Here is a 21,885-nt window from a genome sequence, read left to right on the forward strand (position 1 = left end):
ATTTTACTTTTTTTATTTTTTAAATTTAAGATAAATTAATTTTAATTTATAAAAATTATTTAATTCATTTTTTTTTTGGTTTTTTTATCAGCATTTTTTAAAAATTTATCTAAAGACTTTAAATTAAACTAATTTATTTAAAGTGGACTTAAGTTAAACTTATACGTTACCATACTCTAAAAAAAAACTAGTTAATTGATTTATTTTCAAGATATTTCAAAAAATTGTATAAATGCTAATAAATTTATATAAAGAAAATATTTTAGTTGCACAGAAAATCTTAAATTATATAAAAGTACAGTTAAGAAAAGAATAATGACCACACAAATTGATTTAGAGAAGACATAAGATAATATTAGTTGATATTTTCTTAAACAAATTCTCATTAATTTTGATATATTAAGTCATATTGTGTCTCTTATTATGTAGTATTATTATGTAGTGTATGCCTACACTCTTCTTATCTATTATATTGAATGGTGTTTAATTCAAATATTTTCAACCAACAAAGGGTCTTAGACAAGGGAATCACATTTCTCTTTACCTTTTTATTCTTTGCATGGAAAAACTTTATTAATAAATTAAAAAGTAGAGGAAAAGTCTATCTATCAAAGAACGACTCTAATATCATTTACCTTTTATGTGCTAACGATGTCTTTATTTTCTTGCAAACTGAAAATATTCAAGTCCAAAATGCTATCACAATGATACAAATTTTTGGTGATGCCTCTAGCCTTAAGATCAACTTTGACGAATCAATGGTAATGTTTTTGAAAAGAATTCCTTGCCAAAAGTGTGATATTCTCAATTATTTCACTTCCATTCATTTGATTACGAAATAGGAACCTACCTTGACTTTCCATTGACTAAAGGTAAACTAAATAAAATAACTTTTGCTCCTTTACTTGAGAAAATATACTAAAAGGTGACAACATGAAAAGAAAAATTATTTAATAAAACTTATAAAATTTACTTGACAAAATCTGTCTTAACTTATATTCTTATTTATCCCATACAAATTTAGTGACTATTTCAATCTGTTTGTCATTATATGAGTAAGGTAATTAGAGATTTTATTTGATCTTCTAATTACTATACCATGACATTCATTTAGTTGATTGTGATAAAATTACTTCTCCTAAAAAATAGGGTGACTTGGATGTTCATGATATACGAATAATTAATAATAGCCGTTTTCACATTTAATATAATTCAAGTAATTTATTTATTCAAAAGCAATTAATGCTTTTTACCCATTTTCTATATGCACCCGAATGCTTTGATTGACGTGGTAAAAAAATTATGACACTTATTCTTTCTCTTCTGAATTAATAATAACCGTTAACATTCATTTTTGTAATTATTACTCCTCTTGTAACTTGTATAATTTGATTTAATATTTGACTATTTAAATGGAAAAACACGTCAAACAAAGCCGAATGGATGTATATGAAAAATGGATAAAAAAAACAATTATTTTTGAACAAATAGATTACTTTAATAATATTAAATGTAAAACGACTATTATTAAATAACCGTAGGTATATTTTCTGAATGCACTCGTTCTCTTTCCTTTAAATTAAGTTTTTAACGTTGAATTAGAATGATACGTAGTGCAATCCTGTGAGTTTCGTTCATGTAATAGACAAAATTTATCAGATGATAACTGTTGAATAAAAAATTTAATTAAAAAATAAAAAATTTAATTTCATCTGTACGATAGACGAAACAAGTATTGACATGACAAAAAAAGTTTCAAATAAGAAATATGTTTTAAAAAAATATTATTTTAAGAAATTATTTTTTAAAAATATAAAAAAATAAAAAAGTCGAATTATGACGATGTTACACGAGACTATAATAGTAAAAAACTAATAGAGTTTACTTTTTTTATAGTATTAAATATATTTTCTATACTGAATTAAAAATAATCTTTTAAGATTTTCACTTAATCATATAAAAAAGTTATTATATAGTGATTTTAAAATTTGATTGCTTAAAAGTAAAGAATCTTATTCTCAAAAAATCAAAATTGACTTGTGTGTTTTATTTTTCAAGATATTAATTTCTCTCATGCTTATATGTCATTATTCTTGAAGTGAATTTAATAGCTGACAAATTAACTTAGTTGAATTTGTGTCTAAAGATCTATTACATCTAAATTTAATTCTAAATAATTTGCATATTTTATAATTTTTCTTTTCTTTTCCTTTTTACGATAAACAAAAGTTTGGGGGTTTTCCTTAATGATATTCAATGCCCTGCAAATCAATGATTTAGAAAAGTTGTACCTTTCTTGATCCATGCATTTAAACAATGACAAGTAAAATTCTTTCTTTTAAATAGCAATACTTTCACTCTTGGTTGTTATATATATTTTTACTTGTTATCGTTAAATTAGAATAAAAGGAAATAAGACGAGGGCTATGCATTTGATTCCGGTGATCAAAATATAGAATTTTTCTTTGATATTTGGGTACATGGTGGTGTTCATTCTTCTGTTCCAACGCCCCATCACTTTAAAAGAAAGATGTTCTAAATCGACTATGCTACTGTTTTCCTACTTTGGACAACGTTGCTGCACATAGGTTTCAACTAAGCAACAAATTCCAGGCTCTAGCAAAAATCAGTACTAAAATACTTTTAAGGGTAAAATATAGAATAACTAATTTTCATGCACCTATGATACTCTAATTTATTCAACCAGATTATTAAAACTATATTTTCTTTTTCTATTTCACAGGTATTTTCTATTAAAAAAATATTGTTTGTAAAAACTCTCACTTCAAATATTTAAAATAATTATATTTATTTATACTCAAATTTGAAACTATAAATTAAGGTAGAACAATTTCCATCAATTGATTTACATGCTTTATGATTATTACAATGTTTGAATGAGCGTTTATAAATACGATTTTCAATTAATTTAATTATTTCATATAAAATTGAATTAATTTTTTTATATTTGGAAACCCTTTTAAAATTTAATGTAATTTGTTCAACTGAGCATAAAAAGTTATAATTTATATCATATATACTTAAATGTGAATTTAAGAATAAAATTAATTTTAATTCAAATTAACTAACCATGTGCACAAAATAATCAAAGTATATTTATATCTGTTGAACGTGATTCTAAATATATAATTGTGTTTTTAAACATATGCTTATTCACACTCTTCGTTTTTAAGTTATATATATATTTTTAGGAAAATTGATCCCTTTTTTTCCCCTTTATTTCCTTCTTTTGAATGAAAGGGAAAAGTAGGGAAGGAGATAGACTTTAACAGAGTAAGGGAAGAAAAAGAGGAAATGGATATCATAGACTCAACAAACACTATATTTGGAACAGCAAATTTATCACGTTTCGTCTATTTTGGATGATGTTAGTGTTCAAAGCGAATTAAAATCCACTCACGAGTATTACACAATTAACAACGAAATGTGTTATTTAAAAAAAAATGGTGTGGGTAATTAAGTAAATATTTTGCGTTAAACTATGTTATTTATTGGTTAAGATATACTATAATAAGTTATACAAACAAAATATTTTATTTTCTAAAAAAGAACACCGATTGGTGATATGAACATATTCCCAAAATTAGTGGCGGCTCTAACATAGCTCATGTGCAAGACAAGATGAAACAAGTTGAAAAGGATCTTAGATTAAAGTTGGCAAAATAGATGGTCCAATTAGGCCTGTATATTTAAGTTCAAAAAATTACAGAAAATTAATATTCAAAATCGACCCAGTAAATTAATTCAAACTCATTCTAAATTTTGTCTGATTTATTCAATTTTTTTCTTGATCAGGTTTAACTTAGTCTAGTTTATTTAAGTATATAATATAAATTTGGACTAAGTTATATCTATATTTTAATGCTTAAACCAAAAATAGGTTTTTTATTTTATTTTTGTTTAACCCAACAAAGTAAAAAGCTGAAAACTTGAACTGAACCGGGGCAAATAATCCATTTTGATATCTGTAGGGAAAATCTACAGTTGCTTGTTTGTGTTGGGTAACAAAGACATGGGAAAGGAGAAATACAAAGAAACAAGACTATTTGTAGCAGTGCCATATGCAATTATCCTTTTGGAAAAGAATACCAAAAATAATAATGAATGGGGGTTGAGGTTGTAATTGGTTAGGTCCTTAGTTTTAAAGCTGTTTTCTTTCATGGAAAAAAGGATGTCCATTTAAAGATAAAGAAAAAGTCTCAAAATTCACAAAACCCTTACCAAAAAATATACATTTTTCTTTTACAGAAAATTTATATTCATTCTACGGTCTTTTATTTTAAAATTACAAATCAATTCCTATATTTCTTTTATTAGAAAACACATTTTCAAATTTTAATATATAACTCATAATTGAAACACACATTTCAGTTTCGTTCATAATCAATTTTATCCTGCTATAAACCAATAAGACGCGAGTGTTATATGTGGGAATCGCGTTGGATTCACGTGTGTAATGAAAGCATTTATATTTGTGTCACTTGGCAGTGACAGTGCAACGCACGTTTCCCTTGCTAATGACTGTGTTTATGCTTATACCTTCCTCTTTGAGCCTTGTAGTGAAGTGTGGTGTGTCAGTAAGGTGCAGCATAGGGACTAATGGTGGAGGGTGAGTTCTCAGAGTTGAGATATGCTATGTAGAGCCTAGTGGGTAATAGGAAAGCACCGCAAACCACCTATCTTTGGTTCACACAAAGCATCGTATTCTGTTACAGTTCACAATTGTAATTCTTAGTTCTGACCAAAGAAACCACCTATGTTGATTTGAGTGACTAGTGTTGTTTCTGGCATATTTGGTGTGCCTGCAAACAACAGGGACTTTGAATTAGATTCCTGTGGGAATTCAATTCTGATTCTCCCCCAGTTTTTTTTGGGTCTTTTTCTCTCTCCCTCTCACTATTTATATTGGGTCCGTGTTGTGTTAAGCCTTTACTTGGTTTTGGAATTTCACTTGCTTCAACCCAGCTTCACACTGTTTCTGGTTCTCAAAGCGTGATTCAGCTTTTCCCTCTCCATTTCTTGGTATGTTTCCCAACTATCTTGCATTTGAAATGTTAGCAAAAAGAGTTGCAACTCTTGGTTGCTTTAATTCCTTTTATCTAGTTTTCTGCGATTGGAAACTAAGTATTTCAATGCTAGTAGGAACTGATAGAGAATGAGTTGCTCTTTGCCTTTGGTGTTATGTCTCTTACTTATAGACTCAGGGTATTCTCTTGAATTTCCAATAGGCAAATACTTGGCACAAAGTGCTGATAAATATTGTAACTTTACCAGCTCCTTGCTAGTAATATTCAATCAGCATGATAATGGTGTCTTTTATTTATTAATTTATTTGGATACAACACGATGTTTTATCAGTGCAAAGTGATGACCAGAGATGAGGCAAAAAGGTGTGTGTTTTATTTAATATTAAGAATTGGACTGATACTAATATCTTGTTTTTTATGTGTTGTCTCTCTTTATGTCAAGTAATTAAAAAAGTGAGTCGTGTTGCATTCAAAAGGTTAGGGCAGGAGGACATGAATTATCCCATTCCCATGTGACTTGCTCCTTCTTCACACCATAACTTGTTTCTATGTAAATTTAACTCTGAAATGCTGATAGAATATGCCAATATGATCAATTTTTTTTATCTTTCAAAGTCGGTGGAGTCAAGAACTTAGCCCAGTAAAAATGTAATGGATTGAACTTTTAAATGTTTAGTATAAAATTCAGCCACTTATTTCTAACTCACATATCGAGTGATATGAAACTGGCGTGTAGTTGAAGTGATTGGATATGTGCAAGGATTAATAAAATCATAGGAGGGGGAGTCAAAGATTATCAAGTCCATCCCTCCTGCTTTGAATAATAATACACTTCGAATTATTCATATCATTGATAACCAATCACTGCGTTTTCTGGGAAACCGCTTTTAGAGAGAGGATATGGTGTTTTCCATTATATTATTCAATTCACTGCATTTTTAATTAGTAATTAGTCCTTTGCTGAAATGGGGTTTTAGCATGGTTTTGGCCTGTTATATATGCCATTTGAGATTCCAAAGTTTTTTATTTTGAGATGAAATCCAAATTTTTTATTTATGTGTACCCATCAAAGATTCAGTGCTTGAACTACCCTCTAATAAATGCATATATCTTCTGCTGATCTAGGTGAATCCCCTGCTTTTTCTTTTCATATAGAATACAGTCACAAGTCACAAAATTATCCTTTCTAATAAGCTTTTTCATTAATTTAAGTTACATTTAAATGGATCCAGTTGTTAACTTTTGTGTTGAATCTATATTTATAATTTTTTCAGTGAGTTTCCAAAGGCACACTCATTTATTTGATACCAAATACCTCTTTGACTAGTGGAAGTAGTGAATTCTATGCTAGTTTAGCGTGTTCTCTTCCACACTACCCAAGTGTGGTGCATATCATTTTTTTCTCTCTTTTAAAAATGTTTATAAGATGATTGCTGTGACAATGTCTTAAGAGTATTAGATTCAGAGGTAGTGACCTAAATATAAAAGCAGAACAACATGCCAACTGGGGGAGGTTCATAAATATTTAATATTGCAACAAAATAGGAAAGAAAAGGCAAAACTTGCTTCCATTTTGAAAAATGATGTAAGAATAGCCACAGCCAAGAGGGTATTAAAATCAATTCCACTAAGTGGGGCCTCGTGGAAAGCAAGTACTTGGAAAATAATGTATAATAAAGTTGGGTATTGCCACATGATTAATGGGCAAATGTAATAAAATATATGGTAGCAAGTCATGATCCGCAACACAGGCCGTGAGATATTTATTTGTCTAAATGCATAATTTGCGCTCCTAGACATCTGTGGCCTCTAATTGACAATTATGAAATTGTGGAAGCAAAGAATTTAATTTTAAGCTAATTCTCAACTCAAGACATCGTTTAAAGAATCAAAAGTAAAATATTATTTTTAAAATGTTATTAATATATTCTCACTGTAATTTTTAATATATTTTTCAACTTATTTTCTAATAAAAATATTTTAATTTTTATTCGTCAACCAGTTCTTTTATGACACTAAAAATTAAAATGATCCATTATTTTAATCAGACTTGAACTGTGTCTCTTTGTTAGAGTATGTTGCTTCCTACCTCACCTGGATAGTACCTCTTCAGATAATTTTGGAGCCACTGGAATTGCTAATTCTTAAAATTCCAAAAATGTTGGCCCTTCTTGATGTTGTAGAAAGGTGATTTTCTGAGATTCCTTCTTTTTGGGACCATTAACAAACGCTTTGCCCAATAGTACCCCATTACGTGCCAATATAAGGAGCACTTGGCCACACAATTCATTCATAAGCTGTTTCAGGAAAGTGTAACAAAGGTTTCCTGAATACATTAACTTTGAATTCACAAAAAACGAGAACAAAACTTTATTATCATCCCAAGTAATATGGTAGATTTCTGTAACAAATCTTTTTCTTCTTGGAGATTTGAAAGAAGCTAGGATACAAAACAGGTACATTCAGTAGTGAAGAAGATTATTTTAATCCTTTCTACTACCGAATATTCTTATTAGATAATACAAATTGAGGGGGCACTTTGATGAAGTGCCACCAAAATCATGCCTTATATGTAAATACAACTAAATTATACCTTAGCGTTTCATGATTAATTGCTGACATTGATCCACATGGCATTGCACGTTGCTGGCACTTATCCAGTTTGCTGGTCTTACGTGGGCTCTACCAAACTTCTACTAGTTTACATTGATAACATTGACTATAGTTGGGTCTTGTGTGTCACTTGATATAAATAATAGTGTAGATGGATCTCTTTTCATCTTCCATACAATTTCTATAGTCCGAATAATAGTAAAACTACAAGATCTGTTTTCCGCGTCTTGAATATCATATCTGGCTAAAAGATTGAATATTGTGTTATTTCTTATATAGTTGCCAAGGGGAACAATGAATGCACTAGTAGCCACCAATAGGAACTTTAGGTTGGCATCAAGGCTTCTGGGATTGGATTCCAAGCTTGAGAAAAGTTTGCTGATTCCATTCAGGGAGATCAAGGCAAGTAAAATTGTTAATTTGTATCTCATGCCTTTGTTCTTGCAAATTAGTGTACTCTTGTTTTGCCTGTTCTGTTTCGTATGGTTCATCAACTCTAGTTTTAAATTATGTTTCACAAAAATGCAGGTTGAATGTACTATACCTAAAGACGATGGCACGTTGCAATCTTATGTTGGGTTCAGAGTTCAACATGATAATGCCAGAGGCCCTATGAAAGGAGGAATCAGATACCATCCTGAGGTTAACACCAAGAATTTTCATTTACTAACTTCTTTATGGCTGTGGTAAAGACATGCATTCTTTTGATTGAACAAGTAGTACAGCATTGAATTGCTATAAATTTTGTCAGTGATAATTATTTCATTTCTTTCCGTTAAATTTGTATAACTTGGATAGAAATTAAACAAATTGTAACGAGAATCAGCTGCATAACCACATATTTGATAAAAGACAACAGTTTGATGTTTCGAATTATAACTTTTCTATGAATTAGTTCCTGGAACTGTTTATATATGTATATGGGTATTACTCTATAATGCTTTAGGTTCTCTGTCCTCACACTGAATCATTTAATGGAATAAATAGGTTGACCCAGATGAAGTGAATGCTTTAGCACAATTAATGACATGGAAAACAGCTGTAGCAAATATACCATATGGTGGTGCCAAAGGAGGGATAGGGTGTAATCCAGCAGAATTAAGTGTGTCTGAGTTAGAAAGACTTACCAGGGTTTTTACCCAGAAAATTCATGATCTGATTGGAACTCACACAGACGTCCCAGCACCTGATATGGGAACAGGACCACAGGTAAGTAGTATACAGTACACAGATTTATAAGTTAATCTGCTGCTGTTTGTTTAAGATTATGTGTGCGTTTGAATACACACCTTACTTTTAAACGATGATTGATGTCATAAATTTAACGAAGAAATTTATTAGAATAAGCTGAAAGGAGGTTATCTTGACAAGTTATACCAAAGAGTTTATCGAAATAAGTTACAAAGAGCTTATGAGAGTCATGAGTTGTTTTATATTTGCCTTAAATATGTGCTGATATGATCTTTGAGTTTAATATTACCTTACTGTGTGGTTGTTCATGCAGACCATGGCATGGATACTAGATGAGTATTCCAAATTTCACGGTTACTCTCCTGCTGTAGTGACTGGAAAGCCTATAGTAAGTAACTGTTTGTGTTTATCATTTCATTTCAGTAGCCATTGAACTGAAACCAAACCATTCTTAATAAATCATTCCCTTTTCCATTTTTTTTTCACTTTCAAAAATAGGATCTTGGTGGATCTCTTGGAAGAGATGCAGCCACAGGAAGAGGAGTGCTCTTTGCAACAGAGGCTTTGCTTAATGAGCATGGGAAGAGTGTATCTGGACAACGGTTTGTCATACAGGTACTTGCGGTGCCTTGTATATTTACTCCCATTAATCTCTATGCTAATGAAATTAGCAAGCATGATGCTAGTTTAAAAATGATGCTCAATGTAGTGGTTAATGAAGACAAGGTTGTGGTACTAATACAAATTAACCTTTGGTTATTTGTTAGAAATTCCCACATATCAATAATTACTAGTTACCGCAAATAGTTAATTAAAGAGGTTGGAAGAACCCTTTTACTTTTATGTCCTACAATTGTTGCACTATAGCCTATAGGGAAAGAATAAAGCATTAGCTATGTAGATGGTGAAGAACTGCTTCAAAGAAGTACTTGGATTTAGTAATCTGATGAATTTGAGACAAAATCATGCTGTGTGTATTTCTTCAGGGTTTTGGAAATGTAGGGTCATGGGCTGCCCAATTAATTAGTGAGCAAGGTGGAAAAGTTGTTGCTGTGAGTGACATAACTGGAGCCATAAAGAACAGCAAAGGTCTTGACATCCCAAGCCTACTCAAGCATTCCAAAGAGCACCGTGGCATAAAAGGATTCCACGGTGGCGATCCAATTGATCCTAACTCAATATTGGTTGAAGATTGTGATGTTCTAGTCCCAGCAGCTCTTGGGGGTGTCATCAATAGGTGCTTTTCCTGACTAAACTGAAAAAGTCATTTGTTCTCAACTCAGGCAAACAAGGGACTGCACAAAAGATTAGATTATTTTAACAAACTACATAGCATTGTATCATCATCATAGTTTACTTTGAAAACAAACATAATATTGAAACACCCATTTTAATTTATTAGATTAGATTAGTACCTTTCTGATAAATGCTAGCCAATTGCTTAATGCATTTTCTGCCTCCTCTCTCGATGCCTTCTACAAGCTATATTCTAAAGTTGAATTATATTAGAGAGGTCCAAAGATAAATCTTATTTTTTTCTTGTTCTTTGTGGTTGAAGGGAAAGTGCAAATGAAATCAAGGCCAAATTTATTGTTGAAGCGGCTAACCACCCAACGGACCCAGAGGCCGATGAGGTTTATATTTTTTCTCTTTCCTTCCCTTATACAAAAAAGAAAGAAGAAATAAACTATTGTTAACTACCTTTCTAACCATGTGTTTGGTTTGACATTTGCTACAACCAATCCTCATGTGGCTTGTGTTGAATTAAGAATTTTACACTAAATTTTACTATAAACTTTTAAGATGAAAAGTTCTGAAAATAAATCATCTTCCTTGAAACTTAAGTCAGCCAAAATCAACTTTGGAAAAACAGCATAATCTAAGATCAGGTTTGTAGATGCTAACACAAACGCACACTAACTTGCAGATTCTGAGGAAGAAAGGTGTTGTGATCCTCCCAGACATATATGCAAATTCAGGAGGCGTTACAGTTAGCTACTTTGAATGGGTTCAGGTAACCATTAATTTATTTAAGGACAAAACTTTGATGCAGTATCATTGTGCTTTTGGTGTTGTTCTCCAAGGAAGACTGGAGTTTCTCATGGGTAACGTGTGCTGCCTTTTAATGCCAACCTTTATACATGCTATCAATATGAACTTCAATCTTAATAACAGCACCAAATGTACTTAAAAGTACTACACCTAAGTTTTGTCTTATATATGATGAACTATATGTATTCACGGATCCTCTTGCACATGTGAACTGTTTACAAGTTATGCTGATTAATATACTCTATTTATGTTTTTAATACACAGAACATCCAAGGGTTCATGTGGGATGAGGAGAAAGTGAACAATGAGTTGAAGACCTACATGACCAAAGGTTTCAAAGATGTGAAGGAAATGTGCAAAACCCATGAATGTGATCTTCGTATGGGAGCATTTACCCTTGCGGTTAACCGTGTAGCACGGGCTACTGTTCTTAGGGGTTGGGAAGCTTGAGTTCCTATTATTTTTGCTTTGAATAAAAGAGCTCCACTCTCAGCAACACTTAACAATTCTTGCTACCAAAGCTTTTAATACTTTTCATGTGTTGAGTGAATTGTATTCTTACCATAAATTTTCTTGGATCCATTTTATATCTGACTTTTATCTAAGGGGAAGGCTCCAAATACTATTCTTGGATTAATATTCCATATGCTGTTGGTGTATGAATGTTTTTGCACTAACAGGCTTAAAATTCTGAAAATACAATGTGCGCGATTTTCAAAATGTGACATAATTGTTTTAGATGTTTTATAAACCTGGAATTTTAACTATAATCTCAAAACCCATAAATTGAAGATATATAATTTTGTTAATTGACTAGCCGACTTTGACAATATTTAACTTTTACAAGAGCAAAATTATAATAAAACTTCAGTAATGCTGCTATTAACCTCTGATCAAATCACGGTGTTGAAGAAGTAATTGATTTTGTCTGACAAACTATTTTTTTATTTTCAAAATTAATTTCAGTGAGTAAAACTAACTTTTAAAGAAATCAAAGTTTATTCTTTGTTGTTATTTGATAAGAATTAAATCCAAAAATGTAAGCAACAAAATATATTTATATACAATTCAAAACGTTTTCTACTTTATCGTTTAGATAAAATTGATTCTTCTAAACTTGCTTTTAAATCATCATTCTCAGTTAACAAATCAGTCTTCTAACATTAATTTTATAAACATCAGTTCTTTCAAAATTAATTCTACCACAATCTTACGTTCCTAGCAGTTATAACCATATAACACATGAACACATAACATCAACGTCCAAAGTCCCAACTTTAACCACCTAAATAAACTAATAGTTATCTGCAAACTAGTAGATTAAAAGGTTAACATTTACTATAATAACTTCTCTATCATTTCACGCTCTCACTCGATATACCACTATGCCCCCATATTTATTTTCCTACCCTGACATGGTTAAGGTTCTTCTAAAGTGAATGTTAGTAAAATGAAAAAAAAAAATTATTTATCATTGATAGAATTTGGAATACGTGATGATACTAACATATAAAGATTCAATGGTAGATAACCCTTTACTTTCTCACTTTACAAATAAATTCACATTAGAACTTTTCTCCCAGCCGATTTAATTGATTGAACCATCTTATTTGATTTTCAAAAACATTGAACCAAAGATATGCAAAGGCAGCAAAGCGGATAATCATGCACCAATCTAGATCGCCACTACGCAACTTAATCTATTTAGCCATCATGATAACACTACAATAAAGCAACTGCAATGGAACCACTCAATCCATTAAATAATAGTCAATTCAACATCAAATCTTCACTTGGGCACCGTATGTTATCCTATCCTCAAAACAAAATGATAGCAGCAATGTAAAGAAGATTACATAAAATTTCTCTATGATCTCCCCCTTCCCCTGAAACCACCACCACGCCCACCCCTAGGAGGACCACCTCTCCCACCCCTTGGACCACCCCTTCCACGAAAACCACCGCCCCCTCCTCCACGGCCACCTCTGCCTCCACCTCGACCTCCTCTGCCACCACCTCCAGCAGCTTGTGCTTGTCCCCTGCAACAACAATCAGCCAATCATGTTAGCAGAAATGCCATCCAACTACCCTTCAAAGCTACCAACAACTTGCTGGCAGGGATGGTTAACAATCCATATATTGATAACAATCATAATATGTTTTGGCAACTCAACAGATTGTTTCAGATATGAAGAATTTGAACACAAAGATCCAACTGCATACCACTTAACTGAATCAAAAAGATAATAAACCACTGCTAAAGCCACATTGTCATAAAAAGCAATATTTCTTTCAAAATAAAGAAAGATGGTGGCAATAAACAAATCATTTTGATAGAAATTGGGAATTTAGAATTAATCTTTCAAGACTATATCCAAAATCCGAAGAATCCTTTAGACAAAATAAATATCCTAGAGGTCATATTCACTTTCAACATAGTGGCTGCACAAGCAAACGTACAGGCATAACATAGAAGCATAACATGCTACAATGAAATAAGAACAGCTTTATGCAAACTGCAAACGTAGGGATACTTAATAAAGGGGGGAGATGTGATAGACCAATGTGACCATTAACCAAGTTTTTTATTTCACATTCAATGAAAACAAGGATGGAAAACGTGGAAATAGATAAAAAAAAAAAAAACACTCACGATGATCAGAAACATAAACAGAAATGAGGGAAATCAATTGGCACAGATTAACCTATCTCTATCTTCATTCACTTTCCAGTGCACAGTCTGTGGGTGTTTTACTATGAACTTCAGAGCAAACTAATAGTACAATATTAGTCGATTTAACTTTTTAGAGCAATGAGATACAAAAAGAACATACTTCGGTTGCGGAAGAAATCTTGCAAGAGGCAGCAGTTTCCTTGGGTCAATATAAAACTTGTCACCGGATGAATATGAAGTAGCAACAATCCCTTCCATCATTTTAATTGAAAAGTACTGCATTTCACAAATGAAGCAGAAAATAACATCATAATCGAGTTCATAGTTAAAATTAAAATTACAAAATGAGAGAAACTCACAGCTTCGTTGATGGGACCAAATATTTCATCAACTTTGCCAATCTGAGTCATGTTTTGGAGATATATAGGAGCATTAAAAAAAGGAATTTTCTCATTAGTAAGCTTTGTCACTGCATCTCCCTCACATGCATGCAAAAACGTCGACACCTCTGCATACACCAAATCAACAAACTCCATTAAACACACACTATCAAAAGAATAAAGATAACATAGAAACAAAAACAAAAAACATTTTTTTATTTAACTGAATTTGGAACGAAGTTATGCTCTTCCCTCGCAAATGACCAAAACCCAACAAACACTATAAAGCACGAGACTTTTCAACATTCAAATGATGTTTGTGAAATACCCAACAACGATCATAGAACACGAAACGTCTCTCATATCACAAAATGGAAGAGCGAACGCACCTACGACTTCGGAGGGTGGTCCTTCATCGCGAAATCCGCCGCCGCCTCGTCCTCCGAAGCCACGACCACCGCCGCCTCGTCCTCCGAAGCCACGACCGCCACCGTCCCGCCCACCTCTGAAACCGCCGCCGCGTCCGCCGCCTCTCGGGGGTCTCATTGTTTGGCTAATCAGAGAGTGTTCGTTAGCTCCAACAACGGATGACGAAAACCACGTTTGGCGGGTTTTAGGGTTTTTGGGCAACACAAATTAGGGTTTTGAAGTGCGACGTGTTTGGGGGAAATTATTATTTTAGTGTTTGGGCCGTTAGAGGGCCCAGTTCAAAGTTGGGTTTGTCTCTAGTTTGGGAAGTGAAAAAAAATGAACATGAAGAATGCCATGACAAAACAAAATTCTATTAATACACAGATCACGAGTTAAAAAAACAAGCTTAGTCTATTGGCTATTATTAGAGAAATGTTGACTTTTAAAGATAATCAAAATAATTTCTCCTACATTTTCTTCCATTCAAATTTTTCAACTCAAAAATATGATAAAATTTTACATTAAAAAAATATATGATTGAAATTTCAAATTAAGCTATCCTTTATCTTAAATAAATATGATTTATTTATTTAATTTGAGTTTGATGTATTCACTTAATATATTTTTTTCAATATTTGATAATTCTTTTAACAGTTTGTTTGAATGAGAGAAAAATAATGATACATTTTTTTTTGTTTGAATGGGAAAAAAGAGAAAGTCTAATCTTAAAATATATGAATTGAAAATTTTCTTTCCTGTCACTTTTTCTTCCATTCGAATTTAAAATATCTCTCTCTTTTTGTATGTAATAAAGTATTTTAAAGAAGTTAACAAACTTACCTCTAAATAAATATGTTTGTAATACCTTAATTTAATTTTTAAGTAAATAAATTTCACAAAAATGAGAATAAAATTTTTTATTTAAATAATTTCTAATACATAGTCTCATCAAAATATTTTAAAATAAAGGTAAGAATTACAAATTTATATCAAATGACTATTACAGGACTATTTCAAATACATTATATTTCTAAAATAATATTCTAAGTCGTATAGCAGTTTCATCCATTCATTCACTAAGCTCAGTGTTGATGTCTTGGTCACCTGAAAAATGATTGTAAGGGTGAGTACTCTACACTACCACACACAAACACAGAGACTCACCTTGCATGTTCCCAAATATTTCATAATTTAATTTGAATCACTTATTACAATCACACGCACATCAAGTACATATCAATCATTACACGTGTACACTCACTGTACACAAAAGTAAATCATATCAATTTATACACAGGTGCACTCATTGCACTGTCAAACAATTTACACACACGTGTGCTCATTGCACGTTAGTCACGCTCACTGTGACATTGTGATCACATATTCCTAATGCTCTCAACCTCGGGGACTTACCTAGTTTTACACCATGGATGGTCATTAGATAACTTTCGCCTCACGGATACAACGTGTGCGGTCATGGGCTCCTTGACAAAGGTGTTAGTCAAAGGCCGAGTCAGAAGGAGAATATTTGGCCTGTGGTGCACCCACGATCACTGTTAGTATCACCACCACCTATCTTTCCTAAGGTATTTCTATCGCCCCATCTTCCATACCCCAGTGTATCGTTGAACTATTCATAGTTTCCAACATTTCAAACACATTCACATTCACAATTCATTATGCCTTCCACACACATATTTCATTCATCACATATTATCCATTCTCAATCGAAGGCACAACATCCATATTTCACCACATAATATTCAATCACACAGTTTTCATCACAATGTCCTTACAATCATTCATTTCATCACATACAATATCCACCACATCTACCACATTACACTCAAACATTAATCACATCATGTTACACACGACATTTCCATCAAGATTCAATCCCAACCCAACCATTCTCATCAAAATACATATCTTTTTACATTTTATCCTAACCACATTCTAATACATAACCAAATAAACAATTTTTCAAATACAATGAGATAGGGTAGAGTCCCCTTTTAACTCAAATCGAATGCCCAACATAAAATCAACAATGAAAAGGCTCCCCACATGGATTTTATCCTAAACACATGGAAAATCTCCATGAATCAAATAAAAAAATTTTCAAATACAATGAGATAGGGTAGAGTCTCCCTTTACCTCAAATCAAAGACCCAACACAAAATCAACAATGAAAAGGCTCCCCACACGAATTTCGTCCTAAACACATGGAAAATCTCCATGACAAACTAAGAAAACAAGGAAGATGGACAAAAACCAAAACCCTAACCCATAAACCCACCTCCAAGCATTTCAAACATGATTTCAATATTCAATCTAACTCACAAACGGCTTTAGAAGTAATTTAATCGGTGAAATAAGGTTTTGAGTTGAGAGAATCGAAGAGAGTTTGAAGATAAAAGAGTGGGAATGCGTTTCCCAAACCCTAAACCCTTTAAATACCATTCTGGTTGTGACACTCTTGCTATAGCAAGATATTCTCGCTACAGCGAGGATACTCCTCGCTACAGTAAAAATTTCAGAGGAAACTGCACTCTGATTTCTGCAGAATCTTACTACAGCAAGACCTTTTCGCTACGGCGAGACTATACCCAGAAATACACCCCTCTCTTTTGCATTCTTGCTGCAACGAGAACGCAACAGAATCACCTGCATTACACACTTAGCCTATATTTCAAACAATTCCAACTCAATCACAAGTCCACATCATATTCCAACCACACTATATGGCTATCTTTACAATCATATTCACATCTAACTCATCACACAATCAGTATTCACACTCATACTCATATTCACATATATTTATATCATCATATACATCAAATATGCATTCAAACAATAATTCATGTATTTATATTAATAACCAATAACTTATAAAACTTGGGGCATTACAATATTCGAGTCCTTAAATAAATTAATAATTATATAATTTAAAGATATTATAAAAAATAATATAATCATATCACATATACTCATTATCATAATCAACTTAGTTATATTTACTCAAATGGGTTAGTTAAAAAAAATAAAGATTTTTTAGAGTTTAGCCTTTTGTCTAAGTAAATTAAAAAAAAATATTGTTTAACTTAGTAAATAGGTTTAAGCTATTAGGCATAATGCAGGACAAGCGATAAGAAGATTAGTCGACCTATATTTATCCCTAATTATAAGGAATTTAGGTATTAAATCACTTGGCTTCACCCTTGACATAATTTTATGCTCTTCATTACTTTTTTAATTATAAAAAAAGAAGTTATATAAAAAATATTAAGAATTTATTGTATAATTTTTAGAGAAATGTCTATTTTACGCAATTTAGGCTCTTAATTTTTAAAGTGTGCAAACGATATTCTATATTTATCAAATTATATAAATAAATTCTTTTGTTAATGAGATACATAATTTGATCATTAATTTCTCTTATGCTTCTCATGTGTAAAAGAGGTGTTGAATAATTTAAAAATTCATATCTAAATTGCACAAGACCAAAAGATAGAAAGCTAAACTTCATTTTCTCTTTTTAAATGAAGATATTTGTGTTCAACAAATCATGCACATGAAAAGTTAACAACTAAATTGAATGTTTCAATAATGAAATGATTTCTTTTCACAATTTGGTAAGTATATAAAGAACCGCATTGCACAATTTAAAAACTCAAGACTTAAAATGCTTAGAATCAAAGGTGAAAAAGGATAAACTAGATTTTTCTTTAATTTTTTTAAAAATATTTTTGAGATACTAGAAGTGAAACTCATGTATATGAAGGAAAAATTTTGACAAAAGAAAAATTTTCTCTACCTATAAGGATGAAGTAGGTTTTCTAACATCCTCAATTTCTTCATTTAAAATAAATAAATTTATAGTGAATAAATAATAATAATAAAATGTTTTGTTCTTATTCATGGACTTGGGAATTGCACAAAAATAAAACTTACATTTTCTTCTCATAAAAGTTTCATAAAATTCTAAAAACGTTTAGGATTTCCAAGGGAATGATCTTAAACTTTAAAGGTAATAAATAAAACTTAAGTTTACATCTAGTAACTTATCTAGTTTATATTGAATACATACAAACTTTGGTCAACACGAAATATAATTAGATAAAACAATGCAATTTCTCAAATTATCTCAGTCCCTACAGAGCAGTCTTCCTTCTAATACTCTTGAATTATGATCCTAGGACGGGTCAAACATCTTTATCTCTTCACTTTCATTACCTGAAAATATTAGTAAGGATGAGTATCTCCCGTCCCACTAAATCTCTTATTTAACATAAGCAAAATAATCATATATATATATATATATATATATATATATGTATATAATACTAAAAATACTTTCTAACATGGATTGAATTAACACTTATATTCAAGTCATACAATTCACTATCATAAAAAAGTACACACAAAACAGACAATCGATCATATTTGCAAACTTTCATAACATGCATCTTTTTACTAATCCATATATCATAATACATGTATTATCCCACATCGATCAATGTGTCACAATTCATGTATCCTAATCGCACATATCGATGTATTACAACCCATATATCATTACAACATCAACTGACATGTTACAATACATATATTATAGTCATACAACTTCTACACTACTTCATATACATCGCACTTTCACGTCAATTTCACTTTCATATTCAATGCTCCTGGGATCACTTGAGGACTTTATAGCTTAGATAGCTGCTGGTTAGCTCCAGCAACACGAATACATGTGTGCTGTCTCGGCCTCTTTTAGCAAAGGTATAGTCAGGAGACCCATCAAGAAATAAGTGTGCAGTCTATGAATGCCTTCACTTTCAGCAAATTATTGTGCACTTGTTCACACGAAGCATTCACCACCCTCATTTTTTCAAGATTTTTCAAATCTTCTCCAGACTTTATACCCCAGTGTATCTTTGTAACTATCTAAACTCACCATCAATATTTTTCATTCTTTTCCACACCTTTTTCACAGGACAACGTGTCATAATACGTGAGTCTTGACTACATAACTCGGTATATTATAATACATATATTATGAGTACACCCTCTGGTTAAACAACAATACCTGTATTGCAATCACATCCACTCATATATTCTAACTCCCGTATTATAATCACTTTTCTCACAATTCCACCATCATATTACATCACACAGAAAACTTTTTCTTTATTCAAGAACAGTTAAACACTTGTATCAATAACATAGTTTCATTCATTTAGCATACTTCAACTATCAAACAACATCTATACAATTATTCAATAAATCTCAACATACCTCAATCATTAATAAATATTCATCCAATATAGAAAATCATCATACAATCAATACAATGTGTCGAAGGTTAGACACCTCCAGACTCAGCCTAATCGTATAATCCATCATCCACATGTTCTTAGTAATAGTAAAAGGTCGTCTATCTTAAGGTTTGGTATCGTCTGTTATTAATAATAAGTCCATCATTCCAAAAACATCAAATGACACATCCCAACTATTTCTAAGCTTAGTAAAATCATAGTATTCCTCAAGACAATTTTATTTAAAGCCTCTATTACAAGTTATATTTAGATAGTTATTAAAATACGTAAGAATTTTTTCATTTTAAACTACCCAAGAGAGGTTATGGTTTGGGATAAATTCTCCCTTACCTTAGAATGGAGATCCACCACGAAGTCAACGGTAGAAACACCTCTTACACAGATTCTTGTCCTAAATACATAAAATAATTCATGAGAAATCAAAAAGGATGAAGAAAGAGCAAAAAACCAAAAATCCTAACTCAAAATACTCACCTCTAAACATTCCAAACACGATTCCAATCTTCAGTTTAGGGCACAAACAGCTTAAGGGGCGATTTAATCAGTGAAAAAGGCTAGGGATTGAGAGAACCAACGAGAGAGAGAAGAGAGGGAAGTGAGAATGCATTTTTTCTAACCTTAAACTCTTTAAATACACAAGGTATTGTGACATTCTCGCTACAACGAGATATTCTCGTTGGCTGCAGCGACATCCTCTCTCGCTATAACAAAAATATCAAAAGAAACTGCACTCTGATTTCTACAGAATCTCACTACAGCAGCGAGACTCTCTCGCTACAGCGAGACTGCACCCAGAAATGTACCCTCAATGTTGCCTTATTGCTGCAGCGAGAGAATTCTTGCTATCGCGAGAACACAACAATTTCACCCATCTCTCCTAGTATCTTCTCGCTACAGCGAGAATCCTCTCGTTACAGCGAGAACGACACAGTTTCATACTCTTCGCCCAAGGCCTTTTCATTATAGCGAGAATACCTTCGCTACAACGAAAACCCTCTGTAGTTCACCCTCAGTTTATATTTCCAACCAACTTCAGTCAATCTAAGTTAACACTCACATACAGTTATCTATATACACACGTCCACATCACCAACATAACTCAAGATGTACACCTAATTAACAATACACATACTTATATTAATAATTAATTTATTATTATAAAAAATTTGAGGTGTTACAACTTTTCTTCAAATTTATCTAATGAAAATAATGGAAAAAAAATTGGGTAAGTTATGTTTGTGTTAAGAAAACTATGTACATTGAATACATGATATGATGTGGTTTTATTTTATTTTTTTCAAATCCTAAAATATGCATAAAAAAAGGTTATAAATTGGAGTGCGACAACTCCTTTTTTTTTGTTTTTGTTTTATAGATATTGACTAAAAGTTGAGTCTTAATGAAATTTGAATACAGGATTAAGTAAATTTCAAATAATATTAGTATCCTTGAGAAATGACTTTTGGACAAGGAAATGTAACTTTAAAAAAAATATATATAGCTAGAAGATTCGAGACTAAAGTTGTCATCCCTAACTGTTCCACTTGACTTATGAGGTGGGTATATCACTAACGCTTTGTTTGGTTATCAATAAACAAGAGGGGGAAAAAAGGATGAAAAAAATTAGTTCATATTACACCTTTTTGTTTAGTTTGGTTTGTTAAAGAAAATGATGAAGAAATAATAATAACCTATAGTTTCTTTTATCTTTCTTTCCTCAACATTTAAAGATAAAATTATCTATACAAAAAAAAAAATCATTTTTTTTCACCTAACAACTGAGAGAGAATATCACTTTTCTTCTCCTTTTTCTTTCATATTCCTCTTATACCAAACAATAAAAAAAAAATTCATTTTCTCATCATTTTCATCCTATCTAATTTCTTTCTCTCTGTTGGTTTTTCAACTTCTTTACAGATCTTTTTTTTTTCTTTTAAGAAAACAAATGTAAGTTGTTTTTATCCCACCTTATTTTTATCTTGATTTTTTTGTTTCAGTTTCTTCGGCTTGGTTGTTGGGTTGAACTTAAATGCTTGACTTTGTCGTGGGCCACCAGAAGGTGATAGATAGCAGGAGAGACCAAGACAACCTTGATGCTTGACACCCATAAGGCCATAACCAACCTTGATGCCCAACACCCATAACCAACAACTCACCCCTTATATACTTCAATC

The 21,885-nt window shown here is 31.7% G+C and overlaps 2 protein-coding genes across 2 annotated transcripts; one reads left to right on the forward strand and one right to left on the reverse strand.

Annotated features, from left to right (window-relative positions):
* The first annotated feature begins 4,477 nt into the window (after window positions 1–4,477).
* LOC113860724 (glutamate dehydrogenase 1) lies at window positions 4,478–11,626 on the forward strand. Its single transcript, XM_027493226.1, has 10 exons — window positions 4,478–5,043; window positions 7,941–8,063; window positions 8,190–8,303; window positions 8,649–8,870; window positions 9,166–9,240; window positions 9,351–9,467; window positions 9,839–10,089; window positions 10,411–10,486; window positions 10,780–10,866; window positions 11,169–11,626. The coding sequence occupies exons 2-10, from the start codon at window positions 7,956–7,958 to the stop codon at window positions 11,352–11,354; spliced, it is 1,236 nt and encodes a 411-aa protein (XP_027349027.1). The 5' UTR covers window positions 4,478–5,043; window positions 7,941–7,955; the 3' UTR covers window positions 11,355–11,626.
* Window positions 11,627–12,771: 1,145 nt separating this feature from the next.
* On the reverse strand, window positions 12,772–14,563 carry LOC113863577 (putative H/ACA ribonucleoprotein complex subunit 1-like protein 1). The gene is made up of 4 exons (XM_027497209.1): window positions 14,348–14,563; window positions 13,938–14,086; window positions 13,739–13,854; window positions 12,772–12,943 (listed from the first exon to the last, which is right to left on the reverse strand). The coding sequence occupies exons 1-4, from the start codon at window positions 14,502–14,504 to the stop codon at window positions 12,772–12,774; spliced, it is 594 nt and encodes a 197-aa protein (XP_027353010.1). The 5' UTR covers window positions 14,505–14,563.
* Between the last annotated feature and the right edge of the window lie 7,322 nt (window positions 14,564–21,885).

This window comes from Abrus precatorius, unplaced genomic scaffold (genome assembly GCF_003935025.1).
Source record: "Abrus precatorius isolate BTA unplaced genomic scaffold, Abrus_2018 Scaffold3, whole genome shotgun sequence".
NCBI lineage: Eukaryota > Viridiplantae > Streptophyta > Magnoliopsida > Fabales > Fabaceae > Abrus > Abrus precatorius.